The sequence below is a fragment of the Mustelus asterias genome, chromosome 29 (assembly GCF_964213995.1).
Source record: "Mustelus asterias chromosome 29, sMusAst1.hap1.1, whole genome shotgun sequence".
Lineage (NCBI taxonomy): Eukaryota > Metazoa > Chordata > Chondrichthyes > Carcharhiniformes > Triakidae > Mustelus > Mustelus asterias.
In genome coordinates, this window is record NC_135829.1 from 4,157,341 (window position 1) to 4,171,195 (window position 13,855).

A 13,855-nucleotide genomic window follows, 5' to 3' on the forward strand; every position below is an offset into this window, starting at 1 on the left:
TCCTGGTAGCACAGTTCATTAGCACTGCTGCCTCACAGCGCCAGGGACACGGGTTCGATTCCCAGCTTGGGTCACTGCCCATGCGGAGTCTGCACGTTCTCCCCGTGTCTGCGTGGGTTTCCTCCGGGTGCTCCGGTTTCCTCCCATAGTCTGAATGACGTGCTGGTTCGGTGCCTTGGCCGTGCTAAATTCTCCCTCAGTGTACCTGAACAGGCGCCGGAGTGTGGCGACTAGTGGATTTTCACAGTAACTTCATTGCGGTGTTAATGTAAGCCTACTTGTGACACTAATAAATAAACTAAACCTGCGATGATGGGGGTGTGCACAGCCGGAAGAATTTACAGCACAGAAACTAGTCGCTTGGTCTTATGTCGGTGTTTATACTGTACATGGGCCTCCTTCTGCATATCTCTATCTCACCCTATCAGTGTATCTAATTGTCTTCTGTCTGCGCCCATCAGGAATGAAGAAGATTCTGGAAGTGGCCGGCACGGTTTCGGAAATCCCTGACAGCCTTTCGATAACGGACAGCGGTCGGATGAGCGTGTCGGTGCTGCTGAACAAGCTTTACGACGATCTCAAATGTGACGCGGAGCGAGAGGCCTTTAACAAACTCTGTGAAGATTACGTCAGGTAGTGAATCGAATGAGAAAGGGGACTGGGAGGGTGCAGCTTTAATTCCTGCCCTGTGCTGAGTTAGAACAAAGAACAATACAGCACAGGAACAGGCCCTTCGGCCCTCTAAGCCCGCGCCGCTCCCTGGTCCAAACTAGACCATTCTTTTGTATCCCTCCATTCCCACTCCGTTCATGTGGCTATCTAGATAAGTCTTAAACGTTCCCAGTGTGTCCGCCTCCAACACCTTGCTTGGCAGCGCATTCCAGGCCCCCACCACCCTCTGTGTAAAATATGTCCTTCTGATATCTGTGTTAAACCTCCCCCCCCTCACCTTGAACCTATGACCCCTCGTGAACGTTAGCTGGTAACAAGAGTGCCCCTGTTTCACAGCAAGAGAAAAATCAGTCACGGTGACTCCTGCTGGAACAGGAACGTGTTGAGGCTTGGTCCTCACACTTGTTTAGCATTCGAATCCCCACGTGACCTCTCCCCTCCCTATCTCTGTAACCTGCCCCAGCTTTACAACCGTCTGAGCTCCCTGCGTCTCTCCAGTTCCGGCATCCCTGATTTTAATCACTCCACCATTAGTTGTCATGCTTTCGGCTGCCTAGATCCTATGACCTGGCATTCCCTTAGGACAGTAAGAAGTCTCACAACACCAGGTTAAAGTCCAACAGGTTTATTTGGTAGCAAATACCATAAGCTTTCGGAGCACAGCTCCTTCGTCAGATGGAGTGGATATCTGTTCTCAAACAGTGCAAACAGACACAGAAATCAAATTACAGAATACTGATTAGAATGCAAATCTCTACAGCCAGCCAGGTCTTAAATGTACAGACAATGTGGGTGGAGGGAGCATTCAACACAGGTTAAAGAGATGTGTATTGTCTCCAGACAGAACAGCTAGTTAAATTCTGCAAGTCCAGGAGGAAAGCTGTGGGGGTTACTGATAATGTGACATAAATCCAACATCCCGGTTTAGGCCGTCCTCATGTGTGCGGAACTTGGCTATCAGTTTCTGCTCAGCGACTCTGCGCTGTCGTGTGTCGTGAAGGCCGCCTTGGAGAACGCTTACCTGAAGATCCAAGGCTGATGTTTCCCTTAGGAAACATCTTTACTTCCTTACCTTTCTCCTTTCAGATTCTCCTTTCTAACCAAGCTTCTGGCCACAATATCTCATCGTGCGGCTCTGTAACAGGAGGTTCTGTCTCGATTAAGGAGTAATTTTATTAAGCTGAATTTTTTTTTTTCTGCACAGGGACCGCTTTGAGTCTTCAGGAATGGATGGAAAGCTGCAAGCCATCCAGACCGTGTCCACCCTGCTCCAGGGGCCCTCGGATGTTGGAAACCGGGTGCTGGAGATGAGCGGGATCTTGGAGTGCATGATAGCGTTGTGCAGCTCCGAACGGGAGATCGACCAGCTGGTTGCTGTGGAAGCTCTTATCCACGCTGCAGGCAAGTCGAAGCGGGCTTCATTCATCACTGCGAACGGGGTGACCCTACTGAAGGACATCTACAAGACGAATGAAAGTGATCAGATCAAGATTCGGGCTCTGGTGGTAGGTTATGGCAATTTCATTGGGCAACACTTTAGGATAGAATCCCTACAGTAAAGAGGAGGCCATTCGGCCCATCGAGTCTATACCGACCACAATCCCACCTAGGCCCTAACCCCATGCATTTACCCTGCTAATTCCCCCTGACACTAGGGTCAATTTAGTACGGCCAATCAACCTAATCTTTGGAGTGTGGGAGGAAACCGGAGCACCCGGTTAAAAATATTATTGAGGGAACACTTTGAACTTAAAATGCTGCCCGCATCCTGAAACTTCTCCTTTGACCCATCTAATTACTAGAGGGACGGGTTATTACTGAGATTTTCTACACAGAGATGGCCTTACCAGCTCATGGATAGTATCATTGGATCCCTGCAGTGCAGAAGGAGGACATTCGGCCCATCGAGTCTGCATCGACCATAATCCCACGGGGAGAACGTGCAGACTCCACACAGACAGTGACCTGAGGCCGGAATTGAACCTGGGACCCTGGCGCTGTGAGGCAGCAGTGCTAACCACCGTGCTTATGGATAGCCAAATATCTCATCTTGGTTCATTTCCACTTCCCAAAGTGAAGTGAGGTTAAAAAATGTACTCTCCGCCCCACCACACAGCACCCTGATTGTTCTGGGCTGCAGTAATTTAATGATCCATTGAGTCTGTAATGAGTTAGCCCACCTCTGCCAGACTGGCACAAAGGTGTCTGAATAACCCTGGGATACGTAGGGGTGACTTTGATTGTTACAGCACTGACAATCACATCTGTCTGGATGTTAGATTTTATCTGTGATGCCTCTTATTGTTAAATAATTGCTCAGATTCAGTCTAGTTTCACTTGTGAATAGAGATTAATTGATTTATATACTTTATTCCAATCAGCAGTGCCACCAGCGATGGTGAGGAAGGGGCAGACATGGCTGGAAGTAATATTTGTTAAAAATATTATTTAGGGAACACTTTGAACTTAAAATGCTGCCCGCATCCTGAAACTTCTCTTCTCCTTTGACCCATCTAATTACTAGAGGGATGGGATATTACTCAGATTTTCCACACAGAGATGGCCTTACCATCTCATACATAGTATCATAGAATCCCTGCAGTGCAGAAGGAGGCCATTCAGCCCATCGAGTCTGCATCGACCACAGGCTATATCCCCGTAACCCCACATATTTACCCTGCTAATCTCCCTGACACTAAGGGTCAATTTAGCATGACCAATCCACCTAACACATCTTTAGAGTGTGGGAGGAAACCGGAGCACCTGGAGGAAACCCACAAAGACACGGGGAGAACGTGCAGACTCCACACAGACGGTGACCCAAGCCGGGGATCGAACCCGGGTCCCTGGCACTGTGAGGCAGCAATGCTAACCACTGTGCTACCGTGCCGTTTGCCCAGAAAGTACAAACTTCCTGTGTAGGTTGAGCCTGTGTCATATAACCCCAGCGCTTAATCTGCTTCCTTTTTCAGGGTCTGTGCAAAGTGGGGTCTGCGGGTGGAACGGACTACAGCATGAAGCAGTTTGCTGAAGGTTCGACTTGCAAACTGGCAAAGCAATGCCGCAGGTGAGCTGGTTTCTGCTGCTGCTTCTGGTGTTGTGAGTGCAGTCGTAATGCTATGAATCATCTGAGTGAAAGAACAGGGTCCTGTGCCTTTTCATAGAAATCATAGAAACCCTACAGTACAGAAAGAGGCCATTCGGCCCATCAAGTCTGCACCGACCACAATCCCTCCCAGGCCCTACCCCCATATCCTTACATATTTACCCACTAATCCCTCTAACCTACGCATCTCAGGACACTAAGGGGAAATTTTAGCATGGCCAATCAACCTAACCCGCACATCTTTGGACTGTGGGAGGAAACCGGAGCACCCGGAGGAAACCCACGCAGACATGGGGAGAATGTGCAAACTCCACACTGACAGTGACCCAAGCTGGGAATCGAACCCAGGTCCTGGAGCTGTGAAGCAGCAGTGCTAACCACTGTGCTACAAAAGCAGTTTGCTTTTAACTGAGAATGGGAAAGAATCCGAGGAATCTTGATTATTCAGTAGTTCTGATTTGGTATTATATATAATTCTTGCTTGTGTGGGTTGCTGGGGAACTGAATTGCAGATTTTAAAAAGCACCCTCTACGTTACCCCTAACAATGTGCCTTGGTTCCAACCTCAGGAGACCACCTCCTGCTGCATCACTGTGGCATTTTTACAGTTCCCATCCCGTGTTTTCTCTGGTTCTTCTCAAAGGACAGGTTTCAGTTGTACTTGGATAACCACCAGGGATTGGATTTGGTGGACTCACCAGTTTAAATTGTTGTGACCCTTGGTGCGTTTTTGTGGGTATGTGTTCGCATTCGTGATCTTGCGTCCCAGCCGAATCACACTGCTGCCCTCCAAGTAGCAGTTTTATCGGCCTTCGGAAGATGGATAGCCGTTTGCTTTTAAAAGGTTACGATTATATTCACTGGAATTTAGAACAGTGAGGGGAGGATCTCATAGAAACTTTTAAAATTCTAACAGGGTTAGACAGGGTAGATTCAGAAAGAATGTTCCCAATGGTGGGGGGAGTCCAGAACTAGGGGTCATAGTTTGAGGATAAGGGGTAAACCTTTTAGAACTGAGGTGAGGAGAAATTTCTTCACCCAGAGGGTGGTGAATGTGGGGAATTCAGTCCCACAGAATGTAGTTGAGGCCAAAATGTTGTCTGATTTCAAGAAGAAATTAGATATAGCTCTTGGGGATAAAGGGATCAAGGGATATAGGAGGAAGGGGGAAATCAGGACATTGAATTTGATGATCAGTGATGATCAAGATGAATGGTGGAGCAGGCTTGAAGGGCCGAATGGCCTATTCCTGCTTCTAAAAAGTAAAACAAAAAGTTTATTTATTAGTCACAAGGAGGCTTACATTCACACTGCGATGAAGGTACTGTGAAAATCCCCCAGTCGCCACACTCCGGCGCCTGTTCGGGTACACTGAGGGAGAATTTAGCATGGCCAATGCACCCTAACCAGCACATCTTTGGAGTGTGGGAGGAAACTGGAGCACCCGGAGGAAACCCATGCAGACACGGGGAGAACGTGCAAACTCCACGCAGACAGTGATCCAAGCCGGGAATTGAACCGGGGTCCCTGGCGCTGTAAGGCAGCAGTGCTAACCACTGTGCCACCATTCTAGTTCTATGTTACATAGAATTACACCCAGCCTACAACACAGAACCAGGCCACTTAGCTGGCCGATGTTTATGCTCCCCATGAGCTTCTTCCCAAACCTATTCATCACATCATATCAGCCTTTCCCACTTGTGTTTATCCAGCTTCCCCTTAAATATATCCATAATATTCACCTTAGCTGCAGATAGCAAGTTCCATGTTCTCACCATTCTCTGAATAAAGAGGGGGGAAGGTGGGATCAGGATTTTGAATTTGATGATCAGTTATGATCATAATGAATGGCGGAACAGGCTCGAAGGGCCGAATGGTCTACTCCTGCTTCTAGTTTCTAGGTTTCTCCTGAATTCCATTTGGGTTTTCCACACGTTTTCCCAACGAGTGGAAACATCTTTTCTTGATCTGCCCGATCGGAATTCTCCATAATTGTAAAGAGCTCCGTCAGGTCATCCCCTCAGCCTTGGCTTTTCGAGATTAATGAGCTCCAGATGGCTCATCCTGGTTTATTTTGATTGTTAACTGTACCAGACCCACAGGACTTGAACAATACAAAGAGTCCAAGACAGGGGGGCAATGGGGACAGGAGCTGAAAGTGCAGCTGTATTAACTACTGCTACCGTGGCTGTTAATGGGCTGAACTGAATGCAATGGATGATGCACTGAGGCTCTTTCTAATCACACTGCTGTCCCACTCTTGCCAGGTGGTTATGCAATGACTCGATTCAGTCCAGCACACGGCGCTGGGCGATGGAGGGACTGGCCTATCTAACCTTCGACGCAGATGTTAAAGAGGAGTTTGTGGATGACCAGCCTGCAGTGCAGGCTATGTTTGAACTGGCAAAGGTAAATGGCCAACAGAGTAACCACTAAAGGATAAAGCAGAAGCCGTCTGCTTTCAGTGGTCTGTAACCCAGCCCCTGGCTTTACCCTTTGATTGTTGGAGCAACTGTGACATGTGAACCCTTCACATGTTTGACTATCCATGAGGTTAGACAGAACTAGTGTTCAAGTCCATAAAACCATTGAATATTTACAGCACAGAAGGAGACCATTTGGTCCATCTTGCCAGCTGGAGGACATCCAGGTGCCCTTTCTAATCTCACCTTCCTGCACCCGGCCCATAGCCCCATAGCTTACAGCAGATCCAGGTCCTATTAAAAAGAGTTTAGGGTCTCTGCCTCCACCACCATCTCGGGCAGTGAATTCCAGACACCCATTACCCAATGTGTAATAAAGTTCTTCCTCATGTCCCCTTTACGCCTACTGCCACTTATCTTGAATTTATATCCCCTGGTTCTAGAATTCTCCACCAAGGGAAACAATTCTATCCTGTCCACTCTATCTCTTCCCCTCATAATTTTATACACCTCTATCAAGTCACTCCTCAGCCTTCTTTGTTCCAAGAAAATAACCCCAACCTATCCAATCTCTCCTCGTAGCTACACTTTTCCAGCCCTGGCAACATTCTTGTAAACCTCCTCTGCACTCTCTCCAGAGTAATTACGTCGTTCCTGTAATATGGTGACCAGAACTGCACACAAAACTCCAGTTGTGGCCTCACCAGTGTTTTATACAATTCCAACGTTACATCCTTCCTTTTGTATTCTATATCTCTGCCAATGAAGGAGAGAATTCCGGATGCCTTCTTTACAACCTTGTCTACTTGAACTGCTGTCTTTACTGACCTGTGTACATGTACACCAAAATCTCTCACTTCATCTACCCCAATTAGTATATTCCCGTCTATTGTGTATTCCCTATAACTGTTTGACCTCCCTAAATGCATTACTTCACAGTTCTCTATGTTAAAATCCATCTGCCATTTTACCACCCACTCCACCAACCCATCTGTATCATTTTGGAGATTACAACTATCCTCTACACTTTCCACTACTTGGCCAATCTTTGTGTCATCTGCAAATTTCACAATCGTGTCCCCCACATTCACATCTAAATCGTTAATATATAACACGAACAGTAGGGGTCCCAACACTGAGCCCTGCGGAACACCACTTGAAACAACTTTCCATTTGCAAGGGCATCCATCGATCATTGCCCTTTGTTTCCCATTACTAAACCAACTTTTTATCCAGTTTGCCACATTGCCATGTATTCTGTGGACATTTAATCTGCCTCGCTAAAATCCATGTACACAACATCCACTACACTACCCTTGTCACTTAGAACAAAGAAAATTACAGCACAGGAACAGGCCCTTCGGCCCTCTAAGCCTGCACCGACCATGCTGCCCGACTTGACTAAAACCCCCTACCCTTCCGGGGACCGTATCCCTTTATTCCCATCCTATTCATGTATTTGTCAGGATGCCCCTTAAAAGTCACTACCGTATCTGCTTCCACTACCTCCCCCGGCAGCGAGTTCCAGGCACCCACTACTCTCTGTGCAAAAAATCTGCCTCGTACATCTCCTTTAAACCTTGCCCCTCGCACCTTAAACCTGTGCCCCCTAGTAATTGACTCTTCCACCCTGGGAAAAAGCTTCTGACTATCCAATATAGCATCCCCTTGGTATTGCACCAAGGTATTAAAAACTTTATTATATACTCCAGTCCTGCAATGAGATTTGAACCCACAACCTTCTGACTCAGAGGCAAGATTGCTGCCACCAAGCCAAGCTGACACTTCAAAGAAGTGGGATCTTCTCAAATGGCAGATGGAGTATAACGTTAACAAATGCGAGGTTATTCACTTTGGAAGAAATAATAGCAAACTGGATTATTATCTAAATGGAAAGAAATTACAACATGCTGCTGTGCAGAGGGACCTGGGGGTCCTTGTGCATGAGACGCAAAAACCCAGTCTGCAGGTGCAGCAGGTGATCAAGAAGGCAAATGAGATGTTGGCCAATATCACAAGGGGGATAGAATATAAAAGCAGAGATGTCTTGCTGCATCTGTACAAGGCATTGGTGAGGCCGCAGCTGGAATACTGTGTGCAGTATTGGTCCCCTTATTTGCGGAAGGATATATTGGCCTTGGAGGGAGTGCAGAGAAGGTTCACCAGGTTGATACCAGAGATGAGGGGTGTTGACTATGAGGAGAGACTGAGCAGATTGGGTTTGTATTCATTGGAATTTAGAAGGCTGAGGGGGGATCTTATAGAGACCTATAAGATAATGAAGGGGCTGGATAGGGTAGAGATGGAGAGATTCTTTCCACTTAGAAAGGAAACTAGAACTAGAGGGCACAGCCTCAAAATAAGGGGGGGTCAGTTTAGGACAGAGTTGAGGAGGAACTTCTTCTCTCAGAGGGTGGTGAATCTCTGGAATTCTCTGCCCACTGAAGTGGTGGAGGCTACCTCGTTGAATATGTTTAAATCACGGATAGATGGATTCCTGATCGGTAAGGGAATTAGGGGTTATGGGGATCAGGCGGGTAAGTGGAACTGATCCACTTCAGATCAGCCATGATCTTATTGAATGGCAGGGCAGGCTCGAGGGGCTAGATGGCCTACTCCTGCTCCTATTTCTTATGTTCTTAAATGCCTCGCTAAAATCCATGTACACAACATCCACTACACTACCCTTCTTGTCACTTAGAACAAAGAACAAAGAAAATTACAGCACAGGAACAGGCCCTTCGGCCCTCTAAGCCTGCACTGACCATGTTGCCCGACTTGACTAAAACCCCCTACCCTTTCGGGGACCATATCCCACTTCAAAGAAGTGTCAGCCTGAATTCTTCAAAGAATTCAATCAAATTTGTGAGGGAAGACTTTCCTTTAACAAATCCATGTTGACTATTCTTGACTAGTCCAGGCCTTTCTTCATGACAATTAATCCTATCTCTCAGGATTGATTCTACTAATTTGCCCATCACCGATGTAAAACTAACTGGCCTATAATTGTTTGGCATTTCCTTCAATCCATTTTTAAAAGTTGGAACTACATTTTGCATTTCTCCAGTCCTCTGGTCCCTCCTCTGTATCTGGTAAAGATTGCAAAATCATCCTCCGAGCATCTGCTGTCTCCTCTGTGACCATCTTCACTTGGAATCTATCCATCTGGCCCTGGTGACTTGTCAGCATACTTCCTGTCTTTATGATTATCCCATCCACTATCTCACAGTGTTCCTCCTGGACTACTATATCTGCATCATCCCTCTGTAAACACAGACAAAATATTCATTTAAAATCCTTCCCACAGCTTCTGCATCTACACCCAAGTTCCTTCTTCATCTCTGATAGGTCCCACTTTTTCCTTAACTAACCTTTTACCATTACTATATTGGTGAAATATATTAGGGTTTTCTTAACTTTACTTGCTAAACTTTTTTTCATGCCCTCTCTTTGATTTTGATCTCTTTATTAACTTTTTTACACCATCCCTGCACTTCCTATATTCATCTAGGCTATCTGCAAGTGCTTAGTTCTTTGTGCTTATCCATGAGTGACCTTGTGGGTAAAAACCACTGCACTGCCCCATTTGATTCCTAGCCTGTGCCAGGTTAATCAAGGACAAGAATATAGGCTGCTATTAGTCAGTTAGCCCCTGGGATTGGGAGGAGCCACTGTTCCCACTCCTATTAGAATCATAGAATCCCTACAGTGCAGAAAGAGGCCATTTGGCCCATCGAGTCTGCACCAACAACAATCCCACCCAAGTCCTATCCCCGTAACCCCACGTATTTACACTGCTAATCTTTCTGACACTAGGGAGCAAATTAGCATGGCCAATCCACCTAACCCGCACATCTTTGGACTCTGGGAGGAAACTGGAGCACCCGGAGGAAACCCACGCAGACACGAGGAGAACGTGCAAACTCCGTGCAAACTCCACACAAACAGTGACCCAAGCTGGGAATTGAACCCGGGTTCTGGGTTTGTCTTTAGAAAGATTAAATCTAACGTTTCTACCTTCTGTTTCATAATGAGATTAAAGATCAGTGTTTACTGCTCTTCTGCCCCACCTGTTTTGTGCATAACAATGTTTTGCTTTTGTTCCCATTCCAGTCAGAGGAAAAAACCGCTCTCTTTGCAGTTGCGTCAACCCTTGTAAACTGCACCAACAGCTACGATAAGGAGACACCCGACCCACAGCTTCTGGAACTGGCCAAATACGCCAAGCAACATGTACCAGAGGAGCACCCAAAGGTACAATACAGTTACTGCCCATCCTTACAGGGAATGACGTTTGTTACTGTTGCTCTGCCCATGAGCTAGGTCTGATCCCCCGGTCTGCTGAGTTAGTTGGGACATTATTATTGATCCTCCGTGCTGCTTGTAACAGGGAGAGGAAATCATCACCCTTGCTTCTGTTCTTGGTTCCTGACTCCTGCGAGGATTGTGTTTGTGAGGATGTTGGAGAAAATCTGATCAAACACAACTGTGATTTTCCTGTATGGTCATTAAGTTGACTCCCTGTCTCAGTTCACGCACAAAGAACAATCCATGGGTAGTGGAGAGGAGATGGGGCTGTAAATCTATCCCAGAATAATCCAGCACCGGAACGTCCCTTTTTGTCCTTCAAATCTGGGCGGCACGGTGGCACAGTGGTTAGCACTGCTGCCTCACAGCGCCAGGGCCCTGGGTTCGATTCCCAGCTTGGGTCACTGTCTGTGTGGAGTTTGCACATTCTCCCCGTGTCTGCGTGGGTTTCCTCCGGGAGCTCCGATTTCCTCCCACACTCCAAAGATGTGCAGGTTAGGTTGATTGGCCGTGCTAAATTAACCCTTAGTGCCCCAGGATGCATAGGTTAGAGGGATTAGCGGGGTAAATATGTGTGGGGTTACGGGGATAGGGTTTGGGTGGGATTGTTGTCGGTGCAGACTCGATGGGCTGACTGACCCCCCTCTCCACTGTAGGGTTTCTGTGACCTTTGCAACTGATGATCTCTCCATCTCACCTAGTTTAATTCAACTCCCAACATCCGTTAAAATCCCAGTTACTGCAATCCCACTTTTTAATATTCCACATGGTTTTTCAAACGACTATATAACTCCTTTTATTAAAGTAAAATTGTAGAAACGGGAGGTGACCCCTTGAGTGTGTTCTACAATTCAATTAGATCATGACCAATCTGCTCCTGAACTCTGTACCCACCTTTATTCTATATCCCTTCATTATAGAGGAGAAAGTTCCAGCTGTCAGCCCTTGTGAAGCAATGCTTCCTGCCTTCAGTGAACGTCAGTGGTTTCTGGCAGAGAGTTCCCCTTTCTAACCACCCCATGAGCTTTAAAGGTGGTTTTTCCAACTCGCTCCTCAGTTCTTTTTGAGAGCTGAAAAATGACTTGGCACTGACAATGACACTTTCTGTATTGCAGGATAAACCCAAGCATGTGGGGAAACGGATTGGGAAACTGCTGAAGGCAGGGGTGGTGTCGGCACTGGTGTGTATGACAAAGAAGGAGAGTCCGGCGCTGACAGATTCCTGCAAGGAGATGATCTCTCGGTATGTGTGTGGCCCCCACATTCTCATTAAGCAAACTATTGTTGCAGAGTTTCACACTCAGTGTCTTCATTCGAACCATGACCTGTTATTTAGTAGACAAACTATACTGTGCACAGCAAGATGCCACAAACGGCTACAGGATATCTGAGGGAGGATACAAGAAGGGCTCCCTGCTTTTCAAATAGTGCCATGGGACCTTTTGTTTGCCAGAGTCACTGCAACAGACAGAGAGGGCCTCAGGCTAAAGGATGGCCTCTTTAGCTCCCTCAGCACCACACAGAAAGCTCACTCCAGCCCTGGAACGGGACTTGAACTCACAAAGATGGAAAGACGGCAGTGCAGAACTCCCTCAGTAAAGCACTGAATTACCTCAGTCTCTGGAGTGCGACCTGACCTCGCAACTTTCTGACTGAAAGATGAGGATGCTACCGCGTGTAACACAACAAAACTGGGCCTGTTGTATTGCAGGCTTTACCAATCAGCCTGGTTTATCCCTTCGGAATTGAGAATGCCATCATTCAGCACCAGATAACTCTGTAAGCCAATGATCCTGACTGAACAAGCGGTGTCTGTGCAAATACCTGCGCCAGAATTCTACTGCCCCGCCCGCCACAGAATCGGAGCAGGCGTGGAGCGGACAACGGAAAGGTGCGTTGACCTCGGGTGGGAATTTCCGGTCTTGCTCGAGCAAGGCCATAAAATCCTGCCCCGATCCCTAATCCTTTTCCAATAGGCACATTAAAACTTCATGTTGGAGGCAGACTTGTGTATCCATTAACAGCAAGCAGAGGTTTCTCAGTGGATAGGTTTGAGAAAACATAGGCTTGGTTATAGGATTACCTTCAGTTTAATGTTAAAAAATAAACAGGAATTTTAAATCTTTTGCTCCTAACCTGTCTATGGCTCAGTCTCTGAATGTAATACCCAGATGGCACTGCAGAAGCCCCACATTTAATTCTTGGTTCGCGATGCTGCCACTAAGGGTGATGCTGTCGGAGTAATCTTTACTGCTTGTAGATCTGTCTCAACTTTACCAACTCTAAGCAGCGCTTGTGCTGGTGCCCAGTGCTTCAGAGTTTTCGTCCTCTTCAGACACTCGCAACCAAGTTAAGCAATCTTGTTACTGCATTTACGTAGCAACCCTGTAAGTGGCTGGAAGCGGTATAAAACTGAGAGCTTCAAAACCTTTCTGTATTTCAGGGTGATCCTGTCTCTGGTTGAGGCCCCAGAGGATCGTGGAATCGTGGTCGCTCAGGGTGGAGGCAAGGTGAGTGTGACAGTGAGCGTGTTAGCTCCTCGGCATTTCCCCAAATCAGTGGGCCAAGTGATTTGTGCCTCTTTATAAAGAGCAGAGACAGCGGTGAGAAAGCAGCAAGGTAATCCAAGAACAGTTAGCACCCCTAGGCATTAATTTCCTCATCTGAAAGTACTGTCTGGTGCTAACATACGATGCCATTGGTGCCAGCCGCCCTGCTATATTGTTCACTTTGCCAGAAAGCAAAGCCTTCAATTAAAAAGGGAAGAGATACAAAAGGGTCCAGAAGGGCAATTTTTTCACACACAGGGTGGTGAGTGTCTGGAACGAGCTGCCAGAGGCAGTAGTAGAGGCTTTTGTCTTTTAAAAAGCATTTGGACAGTTACATGGGTAAAATGGGCATAGAGGGATATGGGCCAAATGCGGGCAATTGGGACTAGCTTAGTGGTAAAGACAGGGCGGCATGGACAAGTTGGGCCGAAGGGCCTGTTCCCATGCTGTAAACCTCACTGCTCAACCCAATCTTACATATTCAGAACATGGAACATAAAGCACAGGAATGGACCAACGTCTAGCTTAAAGTTTATTTATTAGTGTCACAAGTAGGCTTACATTAACACTGCAATGAAGCTACTGTGAAATTCCCTGGCGCCTATTCGGGTACACTGAGGGAGAATTTAGCACGGCCAATGCACCCTAACCAGCATGTCTTTCGGACTGTGGGAGGAAACCGGAGCACCCGGAGGAAACCCACGCAGACACGGGGAGAATGTGCAGACTCTGGTCAATGTTTATACTCCGCATGAGCCTCCCCCCGACCTACTTAATTTCACCCTATCAAGCCATCG

At 47.0% G+C, this 13,855-nt stretch overlaps 1 protein-coding gene across 1 annotated transcript in view; it reads left to right on the top strand.

The window, feature by feature from the left end:
* The window catches only part of LOC144480479 (protein unc-45 homolog A-like), a 36,622-nt gene that overhangs the window by 10,711 nt on the left and 12,056 nt on the right, over positions 1–13,855 (top strand). The window contains exons 9-15 of the mRNA XM_078199961.1: positions 462–633; positions 1,877–2,177; positions 3,645–3,739; positions 6,046–6,187; positions 10,315–10,455; positions 11,625–11,752; positions 12,953–13,019. Of these exons, the coding sequence (XP_078056087.1) occupies positions 462–633; positions 1,877–2,177; positions 3,645–3,739; positions 6,046–6,187; positions 10,315–10,455; positions 11,625–11,752; positions 12,953–13,019 (1,046 nt within the window). The remainder of the gene's footprint in view (positions 1–461; positions 634–1,876; positions 2,178–3,644; positions 3,740–6,045; positions 6,188–10,314; positions 10,456–11,624; positions 11,753–12,952; positions 13,020–13,855) is intronic.